This window comes from Eubalaena glacialis, chromosome 2 (assembly GCF_028564815.1).
Source record: "Eubalaena glacialis isolate mEubGla1 chromosome 2, mEubGla1.1.hap2.+ XY, whole genome shotgun sequence".
Classification (NCBI taxonomy): Eukaryota; Metazoa; Chordata; class Mammalia; order Artiodactyla; family Balaenidae; genus Eubalaena; species Eubalaena glacialis.
The window spans coordinates 195,478,972-195,506,226 of NC_083717.1; the positions used below are offsets into that span (position 1 = coordinate 195,478,972).

Consider the following 27,255-nt stretch of genomic DNA (forward strand, 5'->3'; position numbering starts at 1 on the left):
GATTATCTTTTTAAGAAACTAAGAGAAAAAAGATTAGTTTTTGCACTTGCATATTTGCCATCTCTGGTGCTCGCCTTTCCATCCTGTAGATCAGAGTTTCCATTTGGTGTCATTTCCTTTCAGCACAAAGATTCTCTGTTAGCCTTTCCTTTACTGCAGGTCTCTTGGAAATGCACTCCCTCGGTTTTTGTGTAACTAAAAATGTCTATTACATATTCATTTTGGAACGATATTTTCTCTGGATATAGAATTCTGGGCTGAAACTCCCCTATTCTATTGTTTCCTGGTCACCATTTTTTCCGATGAGAAGCCAGATGTAGTTTGTTCCCTGTATGTCTGTGTTCTTTCTCTGGCTGCTATCAAGACATCTTCTTTTTTTTTTTTTTTTTTTTTTTTTAAACATCTTTATTGAAGTATAATTGCTTTACAATGGTGTGCTAGCTTCTGCTTTACAACAAAGTGAATCAGTTACACATATACATATGTTGCCATATCTCTTCCCTCTTGCATCTCCCTCCCTCCCACCCTCCCTATCCCACCCCGAGCTGATCTCCCTGTGCTATGCGGCTGCTTCCCACTAGTTATCTATTTTACATTTGGTAGTGTATATATGTCCATGACACTCTCTCACCCTGTCACATCTCACCCCTCCCCCTCCCCATATCCTCAAGTCCATTCTCTAGTAGGTCTGTGTCTTTATTCCCATCTTGCCACTAGGTTCTTCATGACATCTTTTTTTTTTTTCCCTTAGATTCCATATATATGTGTTAGCATACTGTATTTGTTTTTCTCTTTCTGACTTACTTCACTCTGTATGACAGACTCTAACTCCATCCACCTCATTACAAACACCTCCATTTCATTTCTTTTTATGGCTGAGTAATATTCCATTGTATATATGTGCCACATCTTCTTTATCCATTCATCCGATGATGGACACCTAGGTTGCTTCCATGTCCTGGCTATTGTAAACAGAGCTGCAATGAATATTTTGGTACATGACTCTTTCTGAATTATGGTTTTCTCAGGGTATATGCCCAGTAGTGGGATTGCTGGGTCATATGGTAGTTCTATTTTTAGTTTTTTAAGGAACCTCCATACTGTTCTCCATAGTGGCTGTATCAATTTACATTCCCACCAACAGTGCAAGAGTGTTCCCTTTTCTCCACACCCTCTCCAGCATTTATTGTTTCTAGATTTTTTGATGATGGCCATTCTGACCGGTGTGAGATGATACCTCATTGTAGTTTTGATTTGCATTTCTCTAATGATTAATGATGTTGAGCATTCTTTCATGTGTCTGTTGGCAATCTGTATCTCTTCTTTGGAGAAATGTCTATTTAGGTCTTCTGCCCATTTTTGGATTGGGTTGTTTGTTTTTTTGTTATTGAGCTGCATGAGCTGCTTGTAAATCTTGGAGATTAATCTTTTGTCCGTTGCTTCATTTGCAAATATTTTCTCCCATTCTGAGGGTTGTCTTTTGGTCTTGTTTATGGTTTCCTTTACTGTGCAAAAGCTTTTAAGTTTCATTAGGTCCCATTTGTTTATTTGTGTTTTTATTTCCATTTCTCTAGGAGCTGGGTCAAAAAGAATCTTGCTGTGATTTATGTCATAGAGTGTTCTGCCTATGTTTTCCTCTAAGAGTTTGATAGTGTCTGGCCTTACACTTAGGTCTTTAATCCATTTTGAGTTTATTTTTGTGTATGGTGTTAGGGAGTGTTCTAATTTCATACTTTTACATGTACCTGTCCAATTTTCCCAGCACCACTTATTGAAGAGGCTGTCTTTTCTCCACTGTATATGCTTGCCTCCTTTATCAAAGATAAGGTGACCATATGTGCGTGGGCTTATCTCTGGGCTTTCTATCCTGTTCCATTGATCTATATTTCTGTTTTTGTGCCAGTACCAAACTGTCTTGATTACTGTAGCTTTGTAATATAGTCTGAAGTCAGGGAGCCTGATTCCTCCAGCTCCATTTTTCGTTCTCAAGATTGCTTTGGCTATTCGGGGTCTTTTGTGTTTCCATACAAATTGTGAAATTTTTTGTTCTAGTTCTGTGAAAAATGCCAGTGGTAGTTTGATAGGGATTGCATTGAATCTGTAGATTGCTTTGGGTAGCAGAGTCATTTTCACAATGTTGATTCTTCCAATCCAAGAACATGGTATATCTCTCCATCTATTTGTATCATCTTTAATTTCTTTCATCAGTGTCCTATAATTTTCTGCATACAGGTCTTTTGTCTCCTTAGGTAGGTTTATTCCTAGGTATTTTATTCTTTTTGTTGCAATGGTAAACGGGAGTGTTTTCTTAATTTCACTTTCAGATTTTTCATCATTAGTATACAGGAATGCAAGAGATTTCTGTGCATTAATTTTGTATCCTGCTACTTTACCAAATTCATTGATTAGCTCTAGTAGTTTTCTGGTAGCATCTTTTGGATTCTCTATGTATAGTATCATGTCATCTGCAAACAGTGACAGCTTTACTTCTTCTTTTCCGATTTGGATTCCTTTTATTTCTTTTTCGTCTCTGATTGCTGTGGCTAACACTTCCAAAACTATGTTGAATAATAGTGGTGAGAGTGGGCAACCTTGTCTTGTTCCTGATCTTAGTGGAAATGGTTTCAGTTTTTCACCATTGAGGACAATGTTGGCTGTGGGTTTGTCATATACGGCCTTTATTATGTTGAGGAAAGTTCCCTCTATGCCTACTTTCTGCAGGACTTTTATCATAAATGGGTGTTGAATTTTGTCGAAAGCTTTCTCTGCATCTATTGAGATGATCATATGGTTTTTCTCCTTCAATTTGTTAATATGATGTATCACGTTGATTGATTTGCGTATATTGAAGAATCCTTGCATTCCTGGAATAAACCCCACTTGATCATGGTGTATGATCCTTTTAATGTGCTGTTGGATTCTGTTTGCTTGTATTTTGTTGAGGATTTTTGCATCTATGTTCATCAGTGATATTGGCCTGTAGTTTTCTTTCTTTGTGACATCTTTGCCTGGTTTTGGTATCAGGGTGATGGTGGCCTCGTAGAATGAGTTGGGGAGTGTTCCTCCCTCTGCAATATTTTGGAAGAGTTTGAGAAGGATAGGTGTTAGCTCTTCTCTAAATGTTTGATAGAATTCGCCTGTGAAGCCATCTGGTCCTGGGCTTTTGTGTGTTGGAAGATTTTTAATCACAGTTTCAATTTCAGTGCTTGTGATTGGTCTGTTCATATTTTCTATTTCTTCCTGGTTCAGTCTCGGCAGGTTGTGCATTTCTAAGAATCTGTCCATTTCTTCCAGGTTGTCCATTTTATTAGCATAGAGTTGCTTGTAGTAATCTCTTATGATCGTTTGTATTTCTGCAGTGTCAGTGGTTACTTCTCCTTTTTCATTTCTAATTCTATTAATTTGAGTCTTCTCCTTTTTTCTCTTGATGAGTCTGGCTAATGGTTTATCAATTTTGTTTATCTTCTCAAAGAACCAGCTTTTAGTTTCATTGATTTTTGCTATTGTTTCCTTCATTTCTTTTTCATTTATTTCTGATCTGATCTTTATGATTTCTTTCCTTCTGCTAGCTTTGGGGTTTTTTTGTTCTTCTTTCTCTAATTGCTTTAGGTGCAAGGTTAGGTTGTTTATTCGAGATGTTTCCTGTTTCTTGATGTAGGCTTGTATTGCTATAAACTTCCCTCTTAGAACTGCTTTTGCTGCATCCCATAGGTTTTGGATCGTCGTGTCTCCATTGTCATTTGTTTCTAGGTATTTTTTGATTTCCCCTTTGATTTCTTCAGTGATCACTTCGTTATTAAGTAGTGTATTGTGTAGCCTCCATGTGTTTGTATTTTTTACAGATCTTTTCCTGTAATTGATATCTAGTCTCATAGCGTTGTGGTCGGAAAAGATACTTGATACGATTTCAATTTTTTTAAATTTACCAAGGCTTGATTTGTGACCCAAGATATGATCTATCCTGGAGAATGTTCCATGAGCACTTGAGAAAAATGTGTATTCTGTTGTTTTTGGGTGGAATGTCCTATAAATATCAATTAAGTCCATCTTGTTTAATGTATCATTTAAAGCTTGTGTTTCCTTATTTATTTTCATTTTGGATGATCTGTCCATTGGTGAAAGTGGGGTGTTAAAGTCCCCTACTATGATTGTGTTACTGTCGATTTCCCCTTTTATGGCTGTTAGTATTTGCCTTATGTATTGAGGTGCTCCTATGTTGGGTGCATAAATATTTACAATTGTTATACCTTCCTCTTGGATCGATCCCTTGATCATTATATAGTGTCCGTCTTTGTCTCTTGTAATTGTCTTTATTTTAAAGTCTATTTTGTCTGATATGAGAATTGCTACTCCAGCTTTCTTTTGATTTCCATTTGCATGGAATATCTTTTTCCATCCCCTCACTTTCAGTCTGTATGTGTCTCTAGGTCTGAAGTGGGTCTCTTGTAGACAGCATATATATGGGTCTTGTTTTTGTATCCATTCAGCCAGTCTGTGTCTTTTGGTGGGAGCATTTAATCCATTTACATTTAAGGTAATTATCGATATGTATGTTCCTATTCCCATTTTCTTAAATGTTTTGGGTTTGTTATTGTAGGTCTTTTCCTTCTCTTGTGTTTCTTGCCTAGAGAAGTTCCTTTAGCATTTGTTGTAAAGCTGGTTTGGTGGTGCTGAACTCTCTCAGCTTTTGCTTGTCTGTAAAGGTTTTAATTTCTCCATCAAATCTGAATGAGATCCTTGCTGGGTAGAGTAATCTTGGTTGTAGGTTTTTCTCCTTCATCACTTTAAGTATATCCTGCCACTCCCTTCTGGCTTGCAGCGTTTCTGCTGAAAGATCAGCTGTTAACCTTATGGGGATGCCCTTGTGTGTTATCTGTTGTTTTTCCCTTGCTGCTTTTAATATGTTTTCTTTATATTTAATTTTTGATAGTTTGATTAATATGTGTCTTGGTGTGTTTCTCCTTGGATTTATCCTGTATGGGACTCTCTGTGCTTCCAGGACTTGATTAACTATTTCCTTTCCCATATTAGGGAAGTTTTCAACTATAATCTCTTCAAATATTTTCTCAGTCCCTTTCTTTTTCTCTTCTTCTTCTGGGACCCCTATAATTCGAATGTTGGTGCGTTTAATGTTGTCCCAGAGGTCTCTGAGACTGTCCTCAGTTCTTTTCATTCTTTTTTCTTTATTCTGCTCTGCAGTAGTTATTTCCACCATTTTATCTTCCAGGTCACTTATCCGTTCTTCTGCCTCAGTTATTCTGCTATTGATCCCATCTAGAGTATTTTTAATTTCATTTATTGTGCTTGTCATCGTTTCTTGGTTCCTCTTTAGTTCTTCTACGTCCTTGTTAAATGTTTCTTGCATTTTGTCTATTCTATTTCCAAGACTTTGGATCATCCTTACTATCATTATTCTGAATTCTTTTTCAGGTAGACTACCTATTTCCTCTTCATTTGTTAGGTCTGGTGTGTTTTGACCCTGCTCCTTCATCTGCTGTGTGTTTTTCTGTCTTCTCATTTTGCTTATCTTACTGTGTTTGGGGTCTCCTTTTCACAGGCTGCAGGTTCGTAGTTCCCGTTGTTTTTGGTATCAGTCCCCAGTGGCTAAGGTTGGTTCAGTGGGTTGTGTAGGTTTCCTGGTGGAGGGAACTAGTGCCTGTGTTCTGGTGGATGAGGCTGGATGTTGTCTTTCTGGTGGGTTCGTCCACGTCTGGTGGTGTGTTTTGGGGTGTCTGTGGCCTTATTATGATTTTAGGCAGCCTCTCTGTTAATGGATGGGGCTGTGTTCCTCTCTTGCTAGTTGTTTGGCATAGGGTGTCCAGCACTGTAGCTTGCTGGTCGTTGAGTGAAGCTGGGTCTTGATGTTGAGATGGAGATCTGTGAGAGATTTTCGCCGTTTGGTATTACGTGGAGCTGGGAGGTCTCTTGTGGACCAGTGTCCTGAAGTTGGCTCTCCCACCTCAGAGGCACAGCCCTGATGCCTGGCTGGAGCACCAAGAGCCTTTCATCCACACGGCTGCTCTGGCCGAAATCCCAGGGCTTCCAGGCCTTGGGGCCTCGTTTATTCAGCTTGCCCCACCTTTTGCTTCCTCCGACAGGCGGACACTAGGCGCATCAGAAGAAGCCGTTCAGGGAGGACCACGCGAGCTGCCGACGCCAGGCCTGACCTGGACGCGGGGCGCTGCCTGGCGCGTGGTTCAGCTCCAACGCGCGGAACCTGGAAGCTGCAGCTTCGCCTCGGCCTTCAGCTCTGAACCAGTCCTTTCGTGGGCGGGAGGCTCTGAGAAGACCTGGCCTGGCTCTGTCCTTGGTTCTCTAACTACGGCCTTGTGCCTGATAACGAACAGCCGGTGGCTGCCTCGGCGCCCAGGTTCTCGTCCGACACCAGCACCTCGGGCCTCTCAGCCCGCTCTGCCTAGTTTCGCGCCACGCCAAGACATCTTCTTTACCTTTGGTTTTCATCAGTTTGCACAATGTGTCTCAGCATGGCACATCATGTCGTATTTATGGTTAGGAACTGGCTGAGCTTCTTAAATCTGTGAATTGATATTTTCATCACATTGGGAAATTTTGCTTTTTATCTCTTCAAAGACTTTTTCTGCCCCATTCTATCTCTTGTCCCTTTCTGGGACTCCAAAATTTTACGTATTTTCAAATGTTTCATAGTGTCTCATAGGATATTGAGTCTCTTTTCTTTTCTTTCTTTTCAATATTTTTCTTTCTGTTCTTTGGATTGGATTAAAAGAACATTTTATTGATATATAAAATATATAGATATTATATATAATCTATATATTATATATAAATATATTTTACATACATAATACATTAGAATATCTATAATAAATATAGAATGTCTCTATATTGAAACGTAGTTTTCTGACCTTTCTTATGCCTTCTCCAATCTGCTGTTAAGCTCATCAAGTGACTTAAAAAATTCAGAATTGTACTTTCTAGTTCTAGAATTTTTATTTGGTTCTTATAGATAGTTTAAAGTTTTCTGTAGAGGTTATCTAGTCACTCATTATGAGCATATTTTCCTTTAAGATCTCTGAACATATTTATAATAGCTGCTTTAATATCCTTGTCATAATTGGGTCTGTGTCTGGGTCATCTTTGGATCATTCTCCATTGACTATTTTGCATTTTGACTATGGGTCACATTTTCTTATTTCTTTGCACATTTAGTAATTTTTGAATGTGCGCTGGGTGTGGTGGATGAAGTATAATCCAGACTATGGATTTTGTACTCTTCCTCAGAGAAGTATTGATTTTTTTGTCGGGAGGCAGTTAGCTTGACTGGATTCCAAAATCTGTCTGCCATGGTACTATTTCTGTGGTTGGCAGTAGCTAACATCTCCTCAGTTCTTTCAACCTCCTGCTTGTGGTTTTTCCCAGGCCCTTTGGAGTTTCCCCTACACATGCACAGGTAAGGGGACAGTCAAGGGTTTGAGCAGAGTGTACATACCGAATTTGGGGGTTCCCCTTCTGTGGCTCCCTCCTTTTATGGACATCTCCCCTTAATTTCCAGCTGCCCTTGCAATGCAGCCCTGCATCCCATGATCTGACCCCTCGAGCCAGTGTGACTGCAGTTCCTGTTCATGTTCTAGTTGCACCTGGTGCCTGGTCGGGGTACATCCTCAGAGAAATCTTTCAAGGGGATCATTTTCTCCAGTGTCTGCTTGCTTTCAGTCATTCCCCAGTGCCTTCAACTCCTCTTTTAAAACAGCGCCCCCCCTGCCAGGGCTTATAATTGCTATTTGCAAGGGATTAGTCTGGCCCAAGCTGCCTCACCTGTGGTGGAGTCAGAACTACTTTCTCTGATGTGGTTTTTCATTTTCATTTCCCTCGTAACCAGTCTGGTTCCTTTCAAATGTTTGAGGGCTCTTTGGACATCTTTTGTGAAACATCTGTTTAATTCTCTTTACCACTTCTCTACCGAATTGTTTGATTTTTCTGATTGATTTGCAGGAGTTCGCTATATATTCTGGATCTGTTTCTGTGAGTTGTATTTGTTAATAGGAGAAATTGTGAAAGACTTGGAAATGGACCAAAAGGTTACTTCTTGTGTCTTCGGTGGAAAGCAAGGCATTGTCTTGCACACGCTTCAAGGTTATCTGATTCTACGGGCTCTATGATTTTCATTATCTTTGAGCTACTTCACAACTCTGTAAGCCATGGATAATTGATGGCAATGCAAATTCTCTTTTTTGGAAGGACGATTGATTCTTCTCCGCCTCCCATGTATAAACTCATTTCAGCATCCTTGATTCAACTATATACATGTAGTACTTTGAATTCTACTTTGAAGTGGGTGTAAACCATTAATTGAGTTAAATAAAATTGTGAGATGTTTTCTTTATGTATCTGTGTGAGAGTCATCATCAGACCATGTTTTGAATCCTATCATGTCACTGACATCTGCTCCCACTTGGCCCCACGTATCCTGGGTCCAGAAGTTCCGTGGCCGGGAGGGCAGGAGACCAGGTGTTGACAAGGCGGCCACACCATTCCTCCAGGGCTCCGCTTCAGGGTGCTCCCCCCGGGGAGTTCGCCCTGGCCCCGAGACTGGGCTGTTTCTTCTGTTGTAGGGCCTCATGCTCCAGCTTTCCATTCATAGCACTTATCATGATGGTCCTTACATCACTGTTTGTGGAATGATTTACTTGATGCCTGCCTTTGCCCTGCTCCCTAATGTCCTTGAGGTCAGAGGCCACATCTGTGGTATTCATCACGGGGTACTCAGTGTCCAGCGATGATGGCAGAGTTGCCATCTGGTGAGCAGTTTTCCGGTAGATAAATGGATGCACCTTCACAGGACTTCCAGGGCTTCTGTCTCTCCAAACATCTCCAGGCCGGAGGGATGTCCTCAGGCAGCCTGTCCCCGAGGGCAGGAATCGGAGGAGGAGGGTGCTGTCGAGTCTCTCTAAGAGGCAGTGTGGACAGTGGAAAGAACATGAGCTTTGGCTCAGAAGGCATGGATGAAGCCCTGGCGTCCTCCCCAGAGGCGGGGTGTCCCCTCGGACAGGGGCTTCAATGGTAAGATCGTGACAGTGACCGCCGCCTCTTGGGGTGTGGTGAGTGCGAAAGGAGAGGAGGTCCCCGTGAGGGTCAGGGTCACAGTCCCACTCAGCGGGGCCGTGTGTTCCGACATGAGTCCGGGTGCTGCTGTGAAGGTATTTTGTAGATGTGGTTAACATCTGCAATCAGTGGGCTCCAAGTAAATGAGATGACCCAGCATGATGTGGGCGGGCCTCATCCAGCCAGGGAAGGACTTAACAAAATTGAGACTTCCTGGAGAGGAAGGAATTCTGCCTCAAGACAGCAGCGCCTACTCCCGCCTGCGCTTCCAGCCTGCCGCACAGACTTCAGAACTGCCAGGCAGCCCCGCACAAACGTGAGAGCCAGTTCCCTGGAAGAAATCTTGTTGTCTCCATATGTATGTCATCTATATCTATGTCTATCTTTAGCTGTATTTTAGCTCTATCTAGAGATGTACATATATACATGTATAGCTATATCATATGTATGTATGTATGTAGGTATGTATCTATTATCTATCTATCTATCAATCGTCTATCTATCATCGATCTATCTATATCTATCTGTCATCTATGTTCTATTGGTTCTGTTTCTCTTGAGAACCCTGACTAATAGTCTCTGAAAACCCTATGAAAGTCAGGACACTGTGTGCACGTCAGATGTGGTTATTACATTTGGGCTTGTTGTCGAGTTTACCTCACTCAGTGGCATTTGAGGGTGGCTGTATCAGCCAGCTTTCACTAGGATGCACTGAGATCACAGCCCCCAGGTGAACAGGCTACGATGTCAGGGTCTATCTCTCTCTCGCTGCTGCGTTTGCTGCAGTTTGTCTGGGCTCCTCTGTTCTGGGAGCCAGGACAAAGGAGCAGGCGCTTTCTGGAACTTGCCAATGTCAGGGCGGAGGGGCGGAGCAGTGGTGGTCTGCACAATGGACACTCCAGTGCATGCTCCTCAGCTGAGGCAGGGCCAATGTGTGGTGAGTGTCCTTGTCCCCCAGGACAGAACCACAGCGGGTGGGCCGTGAGTGGTGGGGACAGTCATCGACGTACCCCCAGGATGGAGACACACTTGAGGAGCCCAGAGCCAGCTGCCTGACAGCTGGTGTGCCACCTCGTCCTGCGCACTGTGCCCTCCCGGGTCTGTCTGTGTCCCTGACGCTGCTGGCCCCTCGCCTGGTCTCGTTCTCCCCACACCTGGCGGTGGGCAAGCTCTACAGCCCCCACTGGCCTCTGCCCCGGCCTGGCCCTCTGCAGCCTGCATTCGAAAAGAGCCCAGGGGTGGCAGTGGGGGGGTTGTCACCCAACCCCAAGTCATGCTGATGCTGTGACCAACTCCTCCACCTACCGGCCCCCGGCCCCAGCCCCAGCCCCAGCCCCTGCCCACATCCGTGCCGGTCAGGGCTGGGTCCGGGCAGGCCCTGGCTGTGACTTTGCAATGGTGATCCCAGCCTGGAGAGCAGTCTGACGAATCCGCAGGGATGACGGGGAGACGGGTGCCCAGCCTGGTCCCTCCCTTGTGCGGCGACTCAGCCACGTCTGGGGGTGCCCGTAAGAGCCTCTTTGGGGAGGCCAGGCTGCTCTCCCTGCTCCCTCCCCCGCAGGCTGACTGTCCCTGTGACTTTGGGCGGGCCTGGTGACGTGGCAGCAGCAGTGCCAGGAGCCCGTGGACCGGGACGGACCCCAGCAGGGCTCCCTGCGACCCCCAACCCCGGCCTGGCCCGTCCCCAGGCCCGCCCCATGCAAGCTGAGCACACGTGGGGGCTTCAGCAGCATGCGCGCCAGGGGTCTCGCGTGCCTACACCCCACGGTGGCGGGTCCTTCCCGCATCTCACCAGCCCTGCCACTGCTCTGCCAGCCCACCTGGGTCCTGGGGGTGGGGGGCACCTGGCCAGGGGTTTCCTGTCTCAGTTCGTCCGGCTGCTCCAACAAGGCACCACACACATATGGACGGCAGACACTTGCCCTCACTGTTCTGGGGGCTTGAAGTCCAAGGTCACGGAGCTGGCAGATTCGGTGTCTGCTGAGGGCCGCTTCCTGGTTCACAGATGGCGTCTCCCTGCTGTGTCCTAATGTAGAGAAGGACTGCAAGCTCTATAGGGTCCCTACAGGGACACTAATCCCACTCACAAGGGACCACCCTCATGACCTCATCAACTCCCCAAAGCCCACCTCCTAATGGCATCATATTAGAGGCTTAGGGCTTCAATGTATGAATTTTGGAGGAAATATTCAGTCCATTGCATTGCCTTCTCTTCCCCTCCTCCACTCATACCGACCATTCTATGTCTTGGACCCCACAGACACCACACCATGGACATGACACCACACCATGGACATCACACCACAGATGCCACAACGGGATTCAGAGTTCAGACTGACAATGTCTCCCTTGGTGAGGGAGGAGGCTGGGACCGGGTGGTGGCCCAGGGGTGCAGGCGTGTGTGTGTGTGTGTAAGACACCGATGGAGGTGTGTGGTGGCGAGGTGAGGCACTGACAGGTGTGTGTGGAGCTCATGGTCTGGGGGGGGCTCTAGGGGTCAGGAGGCAGCGGGAGGCTGACCTCGGGCTCACACAGGTGCAGCCCGAGGGGCTCAAGGGCAGGCGTCGGCCACTGGGCTTCAGGGTGCTTGGGGGGCATGGAGAGGTGAGGGATGCCGTGTGGTGTGGCACTGATGGGGGGCGAGGGTGGGAGCCCTGGGGCCCAGTTTGGGGCAGTTCTCGAGGGGCCCAGAGGCAGCCGTGCCAGGGACGGTGTTCAGCTAGGAGGCCGTGGGACCGGCCCTCGTGTGACCACCCTGGCGTTCCTGCGGGGCGGGGCGGGGCGGGGTGGGCAGGCTAGCGGCTGATCGTTGGTCTGGGGGATGGAAGTGAGGGGCAGGGCCCAGGGCTGGGCAGGCTGTGCTGCCCTCAGGCAAGTTCAGCTTCTTGGTTACATGCTTAGGGGGAGGGAAACGCAGGGTGTGGGGTGACCCCCAGGTCCATCACCTGGAGCCCCCATGGAGCCCAGCAGGCAGAGGGGGCCCTGTGCCAGCGTGCCCAGCGTGCCTGGCAGGGTCCCCGAGGGCCAGATGTTCCCCTGGACACTGCTGTCCACCCTCGGCCGTCCTGTTTGCCGCCCCTCCCGGCCTCCCCGTTTGGTGCAGGGCCCCTGAGCGATGCAGCCCCTTCCCTGCAGACCATTCTCTCTGTCTCTGCCTCTGTCTGTCTCTCTCTTCCCCACAGGAAGCTGGAGCGGCACATCGGACGGCCTTGGGCCGCAGCGTCCATGCTGACCAGACTCCGGCTCCCGGTCTGGGGGGCTGTCCTTCTGGGCCTTGGCCTGGGGCTGTCGAGTGGCGGCCTCCTCCCCTCGCCCTGAAAGGCTGCAACAAACACACGCGTGGCTTCCTGCAGCGAAAGGCCGCGTCCCCGGGATGAGCCAGCCCCCCTGAAACGCCGGCCTGAGGGAGCCCAGCATGGCCAGCCCCCGACCCAGGCCCCGGCCCCCTTTCGTGGAGCTTTTACTGAGAAGGGCCGACAGCTGTGGATCCTGACTCTGCCCTCTGGGGAGGGTTGTGTCTCCTCTGAGGTGGAATCACCAAGCGGGATGGGGATTTGATCCCTGGTCTCTGTGAGGGCGGAGTCCTGACCCATCCCTGCATCCTTGCCGGCTGGCGGACACAGCAGCTTCATTGCATCTGCACGGCCACCCTTCCTGGTCCCTCACTGGAGCCCCTGGAGCCCCACTCCTGCGCCTCCTGTGACACACTGGTCACCTCTGTGCAGCCAGCTGAGTTCAGTGCCACCCGGACCCCCTCGCCTCCTGCGGTCCTTCTCACTGCCCAGTCTGTCCTGAGCGGTGAGCCTGGTCTGGCTCTGCTCCCCTTTGACAGCCCCTCCCCACCGCTGCCCCTCCTGGCCTGGCTTCCTGGCGTTCCCTCCTGGTCCTCCTTTCTCGCACCCAGCTCGGCTGTTTTGGGCTGAATTGTGTCCCCAAATTCCAATCTTGAAGCCCGGACCCCAGGACCTCAGAATGTAACTGTATTTGGAGATGGGGTCTGTAAAGAGGTGATGATGTAAACTGGGGTCTCTAGGGTGGGCCCTAATCCAGTCTGACTGGCGTCCTTATAAGAGGAGGACATTAGGACAGAGACACGTACAGAGGGACGAGCACGTGAGGACACGGGAGAAGACGGCGTCTACATGGCACGGAGACAGGCCTCAGGAGAAGCCAGCCCTGCACCTCCTGGATCTGGGATTCCAGCCTCCAGGGTGTCAGACAGTGATGTCTGTTGTCAAAGGCTCCTGTGGTGTCTGTTACAGCCTCCTGTGCGGACACACCCAACGCGTGCGACTTCCCTGTGGCTCCCCCAGGACTCTGGCTCGCCCCTGCGCCCACAGGCCAGGCGGGAAGCCCAGGCTTGGGTGGTGGCGTGGGGGAGGCAGGCTGTGGACTTCTCGAGGGTAGGAGGCGTGTTAACCTAGGGAGACTTCTCAGCGAGCTAGGCGACTGTAAAGAACGCTTTATTGTCATTAAGAAGATGAAGAGACAGCAAAGAGCATCGGTGGGCTCCAGCATTTAAAACGGAGACCAGCCCCCCACGCTGCGATGACGTGGACCTTCCTTCCCGCCCGGGGGGGCGGCTCCTCCGCACGCAGATGCTGAGTGCGCATTTCCCCAGAGACTGAGAGTTGGTACCGGGCCTGGAGGCTGACCCAACGGGGGTCACGCCTCTCACCCCCACCCCGGTGCAGGCGGAGCTCCTGCTGTACGTGACTCAGGCCTTTGGCTGCAGGATGGGCTGGCCGCGCCTTCTGCCCTCTTCTCCGGGAGCCCCTCCAGCTCAGCCCGCAGGGCACCAGGTCAGCAGGGCCCTCTCCGGGAGGCCGGTCTGGCCGGACCTCACCGCCTCCCGCGCTGGGGCTCCTGCAGCGGCCTCGGGCCCAGGCCCTGCTCTGAGCAGCGTCCTCGGTGGAGGTGACCGGAGGGACCGTTAGCGGCACCAGCAGAAGCTCTCCTGCTGGGAGAGGCGGGCGCTGAGGGGCGGCGGTTCCCCTCCAGCATCTGACACAGGCCGTCCTCCCGGGACCCTGCGTCTGGAGCCCGGCCGGGACAAGATGCAGGGGGCGGGCCCTGTGTAGAAGCCCGGGAGGCCGGCCTCCTCCTCCTCCAGGGGGACCCCCACGCCGACCCGGGCGTTCCCGGTGGTCCCTGGGGCCCCGGAGGTGTCCTGCGGGGACATCAGCTCAGGTTGGGCATCACCTGCTGTCCACTCGGGTCTGTGAGTGGGGTGGGGGGCAGGTTGTGGTGGCCACGAGGCCAGAGGCCGGGGGTGCAGGCGAGGGTACTCGTGAGCTCAGAGGCTGGCGAGGTCAGCGGGCGGAGGAGCAGGCCTGGCGCAGGCTGAGTGGCACAAGGCGATGGACGTGGTCCTGCCGGTCCGGGGTGGCCCTGGACGCAGCCCGCAGTGAGCGCTAGGCGCCCTGCCCGATCATGTTTCTGTAGTCGGGGACGATCGTCTGCTTCAGCTCCACCACCGACGAGAAGATCCACTTCACCTGAGGGGCGGCGGGGGTGAGTGCAGGCTGGAACCCACCCGGGCCGCTGCCCAGGGCCTGCCCCCCCGTCCCGGGCCGACGGACAGCGAGGGTTTCCAGGGTGGACATGAGGACATGATGGGGACAGTGAGGGAGAGTGGGGGACAGTGAGGGGACAGTAAGGGGACAGTGAGGGACAGTGAGGGAAGGTGATGGGAGAGTGAGGCGATGGTGAGGGACAGTGAGGGGAAATTAAGAGACAGTGAGGAATAGTGAGGGGATGATGAGGGACAGTGAGGAACAGTGAGGAGACAGTGAGGAGACAGTGAGGGGACAGTGAGGGACAGTGAGGAGACAGTGAGGGACAGTGGGGGAGAGTGAGGGACAGTGAGGGACCATGAGGGACAGTGAGGGACAGTGAGGAGACAGTGAGGGACAGTGAGGAGACAGTGAGGGACAGTGAGAGACAGTGAGGGACAGTGAGAGACAGTGAGGGACAGTGAGGAGACAGTGAGGGACAGTGAGGAGACAGTGAGGAAGAGTGAGGGACAGTGAGGAGACAGTGAGGAGACAGTGAAGGACAGTGAGTAGACAGTGAGGGACAGTGAGGGACAATGAGGAGACAGTGAGGGACAGTGAGGGGACAGTGAGGGACAGTGAGGAGACAGTGAGGGACAGTGAGGGACAGTGAGGGACCGTGAGGGACAGTGAGGGACAGTGAGGAGACAGTGAGGAGACAGTGAGGGACAGTGAGGAGACAGTGAGGAACAGTGAGGTGACAGTGAGGGACAGTGAGGTGACAGTGAGGGACCGTGAGGGACAGTGAGGCAATAATGAGGGACAGTGAGGAGACAGTGAGGGACAGTGAGGAGACAGTGAGGGACAGTGAGGAGACAGTGAGGGACAGTGTGGGCCAGTGAGGGACAGTGAGGGACAGTGAGGAGACAGTGAGGGCCAGTGAGGCGACAGTGAGGGCCAGTGAGGAGATAGTGAGGAGACAGTGAGGAGACAGTGAGCAGACAGTGAGGGACCGTGAGGAGACAGTGAGGGACAGTGAAGAACAGTGAGGGACCGTGAGGAGACAGTGAGGGACAGTGAGGAGACAGTGAGGAGACAGTGAGGAGACAGTGAGGGACAGTGTGGGCCAGTGAGGGACAGTGAGGGACAGTGAGGAGACAGTGAGGGACAGTGAGGGACAGTGAGGAACAGTGAGGGACAGTGAGGAGACAGTGAGGAGACAGTGAGCAGACAGTGAGGGACCGTGAGGAGACAGTGAGGGACAGTGAGGAGACAGTGAGGAGACAGTGAGGAGACAGTGAGGGACAGTGAGGAGACAGTGAGGGACAGTGAGGAGACAGTGAGGAGACAGTGAGCAGACAGTGAGGGACCGTGAGGAGACAGTGAGGGACAGTGAGGAGACAGACAGTGAGGAGACAGTGAGGGACAGTGAGGAGACAGTGAGGGACAGTGAGGAGACAGTGAGGAGACAGTGAGCAGACAGTGAGGGACCGTGAGGAGACAGACAGTGAGGGACAGTGAGGAGACAGACAGTGAGGGACAGTGAGGGACAGTGAGGAGACAGTGAGGGACAGTGAGGAGAAAGTGAGGGACAATGATGAGACAGTGAGGGGACAATAAGTGACAGTGAGGGACAGTGAGGGGACAATAAGTGACAGTGAGGAGACAGTGAGGGACAGTGAGGAGACAGTGAGGGACAGTGAGGAGACAGACAGTGAGGAGACAGTGAGGGACCATGAGGAGACAGCGAGGGACAGTGAGGAGACAGTGAGAGACAGTGAGGGACAGTGGGGGACAGTGAGGGACAGTGGGGGACAGTGAGGGACAGTGGGGGACAGTGAGGTACAATGGGGGACAGTGAGGGGACAGTGGGGGACAGTGGGGGACAGTGAGGTACAATGGGGGACAGTGGGGGACAGTGAGGGACAGTGGGGGACAGTGAGGGGACAGTGGGGGACAGTGAGGGACCGTGAGGGGCAGTGAGGGACAGTGGGGGACAGTGAGGTACAATGGGGGACAGTGAGGGGACAGTGGGGGACAGTGGGGGACAGTGAGGTACAATGGGGGACAGTGGGGGACAGTGAGGGACAGTGGGGGACAGTGAGGGACAGTGAGGCACAGTGGGGGACAGTGAGGGACAGTGAGCGACAGTGAGGGACAGTGAGGGACAGTGGGGACAGTGAGGGACAGTGAGGGACAGTGGGGGACAGTGAGGGACAGTGAGGGACAGTGAGGGACAGTGGGGCACAGTGAGGGACCGTGAGGGACAGTGAGGGACAGTGAGGGACAGTGGGGGACAGTGAGGGACAGTGAGCGACAGTGAGGGACAGTGGGGGACAGTGAGGGACCGTGAGGGACAGTGAGGGACAGTGAGGGACAGTGGGGGACAGTGAGGGACAGTGAGGAGACAGTGAGGTACAATGGGGGACAGTGGGGGACAGTGGGGGACAGTGGGGGACAGTGAGGTACAATGGGGGACAGTGAGGGGACAGTGGGGGACCGTGGGGGACAGTGAGGTACAATGGGGGACAGTGGGGGACAGTGAGGGACAGTGGGGGACAGTGGGGGACAGGGAGGGACAGTGAGGGACAGTGGGGGACCGTGAGGGACAGTGAGGGGACAGTGGGGGACAGTGGGGGACAGTGGGGGACAGTGAGGGACCGTGGGGGACAGTGAGGTACAATGGGGGACAGTGAGGGGACAGTGGGGGACAGTGGGGGACGGGGACACTTGGAGGCACAGTGGGGGCAGCGAGGGAGCAGCAGGGCCAGCCCGCACACCTTGAAGAGGGTCACGGTGGCGCTGTAGCACACGCTGAGCAGGAAGAGGGTGATGAAGATGGAGATGGTCGTCCACAGCCCGTCCAGCTCCCCGTCCTGGGCATCAGCACAGGTCTCCTCCTCTAGGAGCAGTTCTGCACAGGGAGGGGGGGGGGTCAGTACTGTGCCTCCCCCTGGGGGGCAGGGGTGGGGTCATCGGGGCCTCGCAGCGCGGCTCCCATTGTGGCGGGGTGGTGGCGGGATGCCCCAGGTGGGCCGGGCCAGAGGCACCTGAGGACAGTCGCTGGGCACCAGCCCCAGCCCCCCATTCCTCCAGCCTGGGCCCCAGTCTCGGCCTGGCCAGTGGGTCCTGCTCCCTCTCCTGTGCTGTGCGCTGAGCTGGGGCCCTTGGGGGGAGGGTGCCCGGACCCCCCGTAGGACAGTGGCTCAGGCCCCGACCTCCTCTCCCCCTGGGGGCCAGACCCGGAGGGCGGGAGGGTCAGCAGAGCACGTGGGCCGTGGGCCCTGCCCCAGGGAAGGGGCAGGACGGTGTTGGGCTCTGTCCCTGTGCCCGCGGGGCTGGGAGTGCCGGGACGAGGGGGCTGTGGGAGGATTTTGGCCTGTTCGGCAGGCGGTGTCGGCGCCCCAGGGAAGAGGGATGGGTGACGGAGGTGGTCAGTGCGGTCAGTGTGGGGAGGGGCCGCTGAGCAGCCCATGGGCGTTGGAGGGTGGGGACCAGGCTGGGGTCTACGGTGAGGACTCATGAGACCCAGCTCTGTGGTCGGGTGTGGGTCTGTGCGGCTGCCCTGTGGGAGGGCCCGTGTGCAAGGCCCGCGTGTGTGCATGCGTGTGGGTGTGTGTGGTGGGCGCACCGCACACGCGTGTACGCGGGCAGGTGAGTGCATGTGGATGAAGGCGGTGGTGTGTGGGCTGGTGTGGCTCAGTGGGGGGCTTGTTTTCAATGGCTCTGGGCTCAGTGTCCACAGGTGCATCTGGAGGGTCCCTCCCCGGGCACTCAAGGCCGCTTGCCTCTGCCCCTTTTGGGCACAGGGATGAGTGTCCCCACGAGTGCACAGGCCTGGCCCCTGGCAGGGACAAGCAGGGCAGAGCCACCTGGCCTGGGGGGCGGGGCCTGATCTCCCGTGCCCGACGGTGCAGCAGGGCCGTCCACCCACCCCGGGCCGCGTGTGGCCCCCGTGAGGGCACAGAGCTGGCACGCGGACCCTGGAGCCGGGGACAGGAACGTGGGGACGAGGACGGCCAGTGTCCCACAGCTTGGGCTGGAACAGGGGCGGGAAGAAGTGGGCACTCATTCTCCTGAGGGTCTCTGGTGGGCTTCTCCCGTTCCGGGCACACACTCCAGCCCCAGCAGCTGCCGGGCGGAGGGCGGCCGGAGCAGCTGTCGCCTCCGGGAGGGGCCCTCCCCGGCCTCGGGCAGCCCCCAAGCGGCCTGCGCAGACCCGCACACTCTGGGTCTGGCCCTGAGTGGGATCAGCTCTCGCGCACTGGTGGTGACAACTGTGACCCAGAGCCGGGTCCGCCCCTGCCCCAGTGCAGGCCCGGCGTGCCCCGGGGCTCTGCTCGGAAAGAACCATGACAGCATTGCGGGGTCCCAGGGCGGCGCTGGGTGCTTTATTTCGTGGCGCCCGGGAGGAATGTACACAGGGCTGGGGCTCAGGCGTCCTCGCTGGACCCTGAGAGCCCACGGGGAGGGAGGGCTGGCTGGGGCGACAGTGCCGTGGGGCTCATTTACCCGGAGACTGGGAGATGGACTTCTGCGTGTTGTGATTGTGCAGAGCCTCGTGCAAAACTACACACGTGTAGGTGTCTCCCTGCTGCCAGCTCCTCTTGTCTACCCTGAGCTTGCTGTACAGGAAGAAGGACCCGTCGGCGTCCAGCTGGGGTGGGGTCGTGCCGTACTTGCCCTCTGACTCCGGCTGCCCCTTTCTCTGCCACTCCACGTCGATGTCGCCCGGGTAGAAGCCGGTGACCATGCAGGTTAAGCTGACCGAGCTCTTGGCCAGCTCTTCCCGCGGTGGGGCCAGTACGTACACCTGCGGCTCCCGGGGCTGCCCTGTGGGGAGAGACATGGCTGTTAGCACGATGGTCACTGCTATTGGCCCCCAGGGACCCTCCTGCGCCCGTCCACCTGACCCACCTTTGGCCTTGGAGATGGTCCTCACGATGGGGGCCGGGAGACCTTTGTTGTTGACCTTGCACTTGAACTCCTTTCCCTTCAGCCAGTCCTGGTGCTGGATGGGCAGGGCGCTGACCACGCGGTAGGTGCTGTTGAACTGCTCCTCCCTTGGCTTCGTCTTGGCTGTCTTGACCTCTACGTTGTCCACGTACCAGGAGAACTGGACATCGGGGTTCTCCTTGCTCACGTCCACCACCATGCAGGAGACTTCCGGTGTTCGGGATATTGTGAGGGTGTCTTTGGGTGTCGGGGGGAAGATGAAGACGGACGGTCCTCCTGGGATCTCAGCGGCTGGTCGGGGAGACACGGTAGGGGGTCAGCCCCTGGGTGGACCTCCTCTTGGGCACCCATTCATCCCCCTCCCACCCCCCAGTGCCGCGCCTGGGCGAGGTCCACCTCCGAGGGGTGGAGGGTGAGGCCGGCTGACTTACGTGGGCATTTGGGACACCTGGAACAGGGGTTTGGGCCGTTGATCTCTGCAGAGAGAACAGACTGGAGGTTACCGGGGTTGGGGACGGCCCGGGGCTGGCCTTAGGGCAGGGCCAGGTTTTGGCAGGTGAGACCTGTGCCCACCTCTGTGGGCCCAGGGGCTGGGGGAGGCGTCCAGCCTGTGCCCACACTGGACCTGGTGGAAACGCCCAGAGGACCCCCTCCCCGAGCCTGGGAGGACTTCAGGTGAGGGAGAGAGACAGGCCTCCCGTGACACCCTGGGCGGGATTCACCATCCCTGGTGTGCGGTGCGTTCAGGTGGGAGGGCTGACCCCGGGCCTGTCTCGTAGTGGACACCCTCCCTGCGGCCCGTCCCCTCACCGATGCGCTTGTCCACCTTGGTGCTGCTGGCCGGGTGGGCTACGTTGCAGGTGAAGGTCTTGCCGGACGAGGTGCTGGCAGGCACGGTCACAGTGCTGCTGAGAGAGTACAGCCCCGAGGACCCGAGGACGGATGGGAAGGTGTGCACATCTCTGGGTAGGGCGCCGGGGTTCCAGGTCACGGTCACTGGCTCAGGGAAGTAGCTCAAGACCAGGCAGCCCACGACCACTGTGGAACTAGGTGTGTTCCCACAGCTGGGAGGCAGAGGGTAGACTGCCGGGGCCGTGGTGGAGGCTGTGAGAGAGGAGGCCGTGTGACTGGCAGGGCCTCACCCCTGCGAGGGTCTGGGCAGGGCATCAGGTGTGCAGGCCTGGGGCGCTGCTGAGCCCAGCGACCATGTGCTTCCAGCGTGTCTGAAGACCAGCGGCCCGGCATGGTCTCTGCCACTGCGGTTCTCTGCCTTCGCAGCTGTGGGTCCTGGACTCAGCAGCCCAGTCAGGGCTGGGTGACCACCTGGATTAAAGTCCCCTGGGCCCCAGTCCTCCTGTGGGTGCCTGGCCTGATCAGGCCCTCGGTCTGAGCCCTGACCAGTGGCTACTGCTCCCTGAGCCCACTGCCCTGCTCTGCTCCTGTCCCCTTGTCCTGGCCTGCTCTTTGCCACCCAGGGCCCGTGTGTTCTGCATCAGCTCTGCCCATTGGCATCCCTGGGAGCCTTGCACTGCCCCTCGCCATTTTCTCCTGCAGGGTGCTAGCACCCCAAGCACCATTCCCCGGCCGGACCTGTCCCCTCTGAACCTGGTCTGATCAGCTCAGACCTGCAGCCCCTTCGGAGCCCTGAAAGGGCCCCTCCTATCCCCTCAGCCAGGTCCACTGCCCTATCAACCCCACCTCACTTTGGCACGTCGTACCCTCCTGTCCCAAGCCCTGACAGGCGCCTGGAAAACTGGGGACACTGGGCCCATGAATTGCAGCCCATCAGGTCCCCTCAGGGATGCCCCTGCCCCTTCAGCCTCAGAGACCTTCCCTCCCATGGTCCTCTCTCCACCCGGCCTTGCCGTCCGCCTGGCCCCTCCCACCAGACCAAAGCTCCTTTAGCTCAGCCCCTCGTCCCCTGACCCCGGGGCTCGTGGGCAGCTCCTGCCTTCCCAGCCCCCTGCTCCCCTGCACAACCCCGCCTGCTCCCCTGAGTTCTTGGGGTAGCCCCCTGCGCCCGGCCTTACCATCCCCCTGAGCTCCAGCGGGAAGGCTGCTCTCCTTTCTCTGTGCACTCAGGTTCCCCTCCCCCAGATGCTCCCTCACCTGCCTCCAGCCCCTCACCCTGGCCCCTCAGCTGAGCCCGGGCTTCCGGTCCATCGAGTGTCTAGACTCTGCCCACCTGAGCTCCGGTTCACCATCTCAGACCTGAGTCCTCTCTGTCCTTGTGCCCCTTCTCTCTGGCTCAGGGCCCTCAGCACACCCAAGGGGGACCCCCACCCCGATATCCTGTACGACTCCCTGCCCTGCCCCCACTGCCAGCTGCCCTGCGTCCTGCCCTCAGCCCTGTGCTCACCGGCACAAGCTCTACCTGCTCCCCCAAAGCTCCCGGGCATCCCCCTGCCCTCTCAGCCCCGTGCACACCGGCACAAACTCTACCTGCTCCCCCAAATCTCCCGGGCAGCACCCTGCCCTCTTAGCCCCATGCACACCTACACAAGCTCTACCTGCTCCCCCAAACCTCCCGGGCAGCCCCCTGCCCGCCCAGCCCCGGGCTCACCTACACAAGGTCTACCTGCTCCCCCAATGCTCCCGGGGCAGCCCCCGGCCCTCCCAAACCCCTGCTCACCTGTACCAGCTCTACCTGCTCCCACAAACCACCCGGGCAGCCCCTGCCCTCCTAGCCCCGTGCTCACCTGTACAAGCTCTACCTGCTCCGCCAAAGCTCCCGGGCAGCCCCCTGCCCTCCCAACCGGGGCTCACGTGCACAAGCTCTACCTGCTCCCCCAAAACTCCCAGGCAGCCCGCTGCCCTCCCAAACCCAGGCTCACCTACACAAGGTCTACCTGCTCCCCCAATGCTCCCGGGCAGCCCCCTGCCCTCCCAGCCCCAGACTCACCTACAGAAGGTCTACCTGCTTCCCCAATCCTTCCGGGGCAGCCCCCGGCCCTCCCAAACCCCTGCTCACCTGCACAAGCTCTACCTGCTCCCCCAAACCTCCCAGGCAGCCCCCTGCCCTCCCAGCCCCGTGGTCACCTACAGAAGCTCTACCTGCTCCCCCAAATCTGCTGGGCAGCCCCCTGCCCTCTTAGCCCCGTGCACACTGGCACAAACTCTACCTGCTCCCCCAAATCTCCTGGGCAGCACCCTGCCCTCTTAGCCCCGTGCACACCTACACAAGCTCTACCTGCTCCCCCAAACCTCCCAGGCAGCCCCCTGCCCTCCCAGCCCCGGGCTCACCTACACAAGGTCTACCTGCTCCCCCAATGCTCCCGGGGCAGCCACCGGCCATCCCAAACCCCTGCTCACCTGTACCAGCTCTACCTGCTCCCACAAACCACCCGGGCAGCCCCTGCCCTCCCAGCCCCGTGCTCACCTGTACAAGCTCTACCTGCTCCGCCAAAGCTCCCGGGCAGCCCCCTGCCCTCCCAACCGGGGCTCATGTGCACAAGCTCTACCTGCTCCCCCAAAACTCCCAGGCAGCCCCCTGCCCTCCCAGCCCCAGACTCACCTACAGAAGGTCTACCTGCTTCCCCAATCCTTCCGGGGCAGCCCCCGGCCCTCCCAAACCCCTGCTCACCTGCACAAGCTCTACCTGCTCTCCCAAACCTCCCAGGCAGCCCCCTGCCCTCCCAGCCCCGTGGTCACCTACAGAAGCTCTACCTGCTCCCCAGAGCCCCTGAGGCAGCCCCCGGCTCCCTGCCCTCCCAGCCCCGGGCTCACCTGCACAAGCTCTACCTGCTCCCCCAAACCTCCCGGGCAGCACCCTGCCCTCCCAACCGGGGCTCACGTGCACAAGCTCTACCTGCTCCCTCAAAACTCCCAGGCAGTCCCCTGCCCTCCCAGCCCCGTGGTCACCTAAAGAAGCTCTACCTGCTCCCCAGAGCCCCTGAGGCAGCCCCCGGCTCCCTGCCCTCCCAGCCCCGTGCTCACCTGCACAAGCTCTACCTGGTCCCCAAAAGCTCCTGGGGCAGCCGCTTGCCTCCCAGCCCCGGGCTCACGTGCACAAGCTCTACCTGCTCCGCCAAAGCTCCCGGGCAGCCCCCTGCCCTCCCAACCGGGGCTCACGTGCACAAGCTCTACCTGCTCCCCCAAAACTCCCAGGCAGCCCCCTGCCCTCCCAAACCCAGGCTCACCTACACAAGGTCTACCTGCTCCCCCAATGCTCCCGGGCAGCCCCCTGCCCTCCCAGCCCCAGACTCACCTACAGAAGGTCTACCTGCTTCCCCAATCCTTCCGGGGCAGCCCCCGGCCCTCCCAAACCCCTGCTCACCTGCACAAGCTCTACCTGCTCTCCCAAACCTCCCGGGCAGCCCCCTGCCCTCCCAGCCCCGTGGTCACCTACAGAAGCTCTACCTGCTCCCCAGAGCCCCTGAGGCAGCCCCCGGCTCCCTGCCCTCCCAGCCCCGGGCTCACCTGCACAAGCTCTACCTGCTCCCCCAAACCTCCCGGGCAGCACCCTGCCCTCCCAGCCCCGTGGTCACCTAAAGAAGCTCTACCTGCTCCCCAGAGCCCCTGAGGCAGCCCCCGGCTCCCTGCCCTCCCAGCCCCGGGCTCACCTGCACAAGGTCTACCTGCTCCCCAGAGCCCCTGAGGCAGCCCCTGACCCCCTGCCCTCTAGCCCCCTGCTCACCTGTTGCCTCCCTGCCACTTGTCCCTGGAGCTCTGGCCCTCAGCACCCGTGCCCCTCTGGCCCACCCCCGAGCCCTCACCCTAGTGCAGCTCCACTCCTGACTCCTTTCTTTCCCGGGGCTGAGCTCTGTTCCCTGGAGTTGCTAGGTGTCCACCCTGTCTCCGGCCCCCTCTCCCCTGGCAGCGCCCCTGTCCCACCGTGGGCCCCTCCCAGAGGAGCTCCTGGCCTTCCGAGCTTCACCCTCTTCTCTCTCCCACCACCCCCGGGATCCTCCTCTGGTCGCTTCTCCCTCCAGTTGCCGGGTCATCTGCCCTCTGCCTCCCCGCTCCCGGCCCCCAGCCCCTGCTCCCGGCCCTCAGGCCCTGGCTCCGCTCGCCCCTCGTGTAGCCTGTGGAGCTGCGTGCTCAGCCCCTGTGCGGCCAGCCCTGCCTGCTGTGCTCCCGGCGTCCCGCTGCCCTGGGCCCCGGCCCCAGCCCAGAACCCACCGCCAGCCCGCCTGCCACTGCCCTGGGGCTCAAGCCGGCTCCACTGTCCTGGACAGGACCCTCAGCCTCCCCCCCCCCACCCCACCGGGGGGGCCTTTCCTTCCCCTGTGCCGAGCCAGCGTCCTCCCTCTGTCCTCGCTCAGACCCACCTGCCCATCCTGGCCTCGTCCTCAGCCCCAGCCCAGCCCTGTGCCTGCAGCACATCTGGCCAAGCGAAGCCCTCAGGCTCCCGTCCCCCAGCCCATCACGTTCCTCGAAGACCCAGCAGCCCCGCCGAGCTCTGCCGCCCCTGGGTTTCCAGCCCTGTTGGTGTGGACACGCCCCTGCCCGGGCTCCCTAGCCCCTGCCCTGGGCCAGCACTGTGACCCCTGGGCAGCCCGCCTTCCCCGTGCCCGCTTGGCTGCTCCAGCTGCTCTGTGGGGTCCCCGAGGCCAGGCTTCCCTCCGTGGCCCCCATTCCACTCCCTCGTCCTGACCCTCTCGGACCCCACTCACCAAGGGTTGGGGTGGTGGGCTCGCTCCCCTGCAGCCCAGGGCTCCGCGCCCCTCCCTGCTCCGGCCCCAGGCACATGTGGTTCCTCAGGGCTGTGCTCTGTGACTGCAGCCCCGCTTCCTATAGGACTTGGTACCCAGCCCTCGGAGGTGTGAGCTCCCTTCCCCCAGACCATCAAACACTAAGAACAGGACTGAAACCGGGTGGCTCAAATTGCTTCCTGAAATTCCCTTTTCTTCTGGGTGTTTTCTGTCTCAGAGGGCCTGGGGGAGTCCAGATGCAGCCGGGGTGTCTCTTGTGGGTGTGTGGGGTGTGGTGAGCGGTGCCCTTGGACCCAGGGGACAGAGTGAGAACGCAGGCTGTCACGGCTTTCCACCTTCTGCAGGGATTATGCCTGGTTTGCCCACCGCAGCCTGGGTACCGGGCCCCTCGCCTGAGCCCTCTGGGTGTCCGAGCCCTCTGGGTGTCCCAGCCCTGGTGGGCACCTCTCCTGACCCTGGAGAGTGTGTGGTTGGGCGCAGCCTGCAGCCCAGCCCCTGCCTTGTCCTGCCTACCTGCCGGGGTGACCTCCCCTCCAGACCTCTGTCTTCCGCCTCTTCCCTCCTCTCCCTGGTTCCATCCGTGGCCCCAATATCTGACCAAAGGCCAGTGTAACGTGCACGGTCAGAGGGCAGTTGTTATCCCGGCCACAGCTGTCCCCCGGGGGACAGAGTTCACGATGGTCACTGGGGCCGGAAAATGGCCCTCTAGGTGAGAGAGAGCGTGCAGCCCGTCCACTGCTGTGTGTGGGTCGAGACTGGTCGTCCCATCTCTGGGGGACACTGACCCTCAGTTTCTCGTCTGAGTGCTGCAGCGCACCCTACACCCTGTGTGCACCCCCTGGGCCGTCCTGTACCTTCAGCATTAGGTCTGGGATTGGGCATCCGGAGAGACACCGTAGCCCCCAACCCAGAAGTGCCATGGGTGGAGGCCTTGTTCTCGGAGAGACAAAAGTGAATGGCCCTGAAGTGGGATCTTAGTTCCCTGCCCAGGAATTGAACCCGGGTATCCTGGATGAAAACCAGGAATCCTAGCTGCTAGACCACCAGGGGCGGAGGCTAGAAGCAAAGTTGCCCTGGCTCTTGCCCCGTTTGAAGGCAAGAGTGTTTCAAGGAGGAAACAGTGTAAAAAGAGGTACGGAGCTTGCTGTTCGAGACAGAACAGAACATGTGGGAGAGCGCGCAGACAAGTAGTTTATTTAAGACAGGAGCAAGGCAGAGACACTCACCTGGGGAGAGGGTGTGGGCGTCCTCCCTGATGAGGCGCAGTAAAGCGGGGGCCAGATGGTTTGTACAGGGCAGTCCTCCCGGATCTTTGTCTTCCTCTGGCCCATTACCTCGCCTCTTCTCCCGCATCTGACCTGTCCTAGGGCCCTCCCGACAAGTGCGTATCTTTTTGACAAGAAAGATTCCAACGCAAAGGCTAACGGGAAGTTTGACAACACATTATGGGGTGGCACCCCCTCCCTTTTTGACCCCCGAGGAGGCTTCCTGCGCGTGTGCGGGCGGGGAGCTTGCCCTGACCTCAGGAGCGATGGACGTGGTCGTCTTGTCTCTTTACTCCAGCAGGGCTCAGCTCCTGCCGCTAACCTTGTCCTTGGAGTGTCAGGGACAGCAGAGCTCCAGTTTACTCTGCTTGGCAAGCTCCAGCTCCTCAGCCCAGGGGCCCATCTATTTCTTACCCCAAATCTCCCCTGAGAGACGTGAACCCCGTGATATTTTATTGGGAAGATGAAGGGTGAACGTCTGTCTTCTGCAGCTTCTTCAGGCTGGCATGGGGCTCGCAGATCCTACCTATCTGGGGGTCATGGAGCTCTTTCCCCGGTTTATTAAGGGGCCCCAGGGCGACTTCTGTTGTTATTTTGGCAGGATCTGTTCTGAGGAGTGGCTGGAATCTTTGCATTATTGTCATCGTGTCTAGAAGACTGCTGTGTTCTAGAGAGAACAAACTAAACAAGTTGATTAAAAGAAGGCAGGGGTCAAAGATCAGTAAAAGAATTATTGTAACCAGGGGCCCAAGGAGGAGTAAGAACCAGGTTACGTTTCATAACATTTTTTGATGGTGGTCCAGG

The 27,255-nt window shown here is 56.1% G+C and overlaps 1 gene segment (V, D, J or C); it reads right to left on the minus strand.

The window, feature by feature from the left end:
* Window positions 1-14,495: 14,495 nt before the first annotated feature.
* On the minus strand, window positions 14,496-26,517 carry LOC133084754 (immunoglobulin heavy constant gamma 1-like). The segment is given in 8 exon segments: window positions 14,496-14,579; window positions 17,357-17,490; window positions 19,089-19,409; window positions 19,494-19,823; window positions 19,964-20,008; window positions 20,343-20,636; window positions 25,148-25,265; window positions 26,413-26,517. Coding segments are annotated over 8 exon segments (1,431 nt in total).
* Window positions 26,518-27,255: the final 738 nt, after the last annotated feature.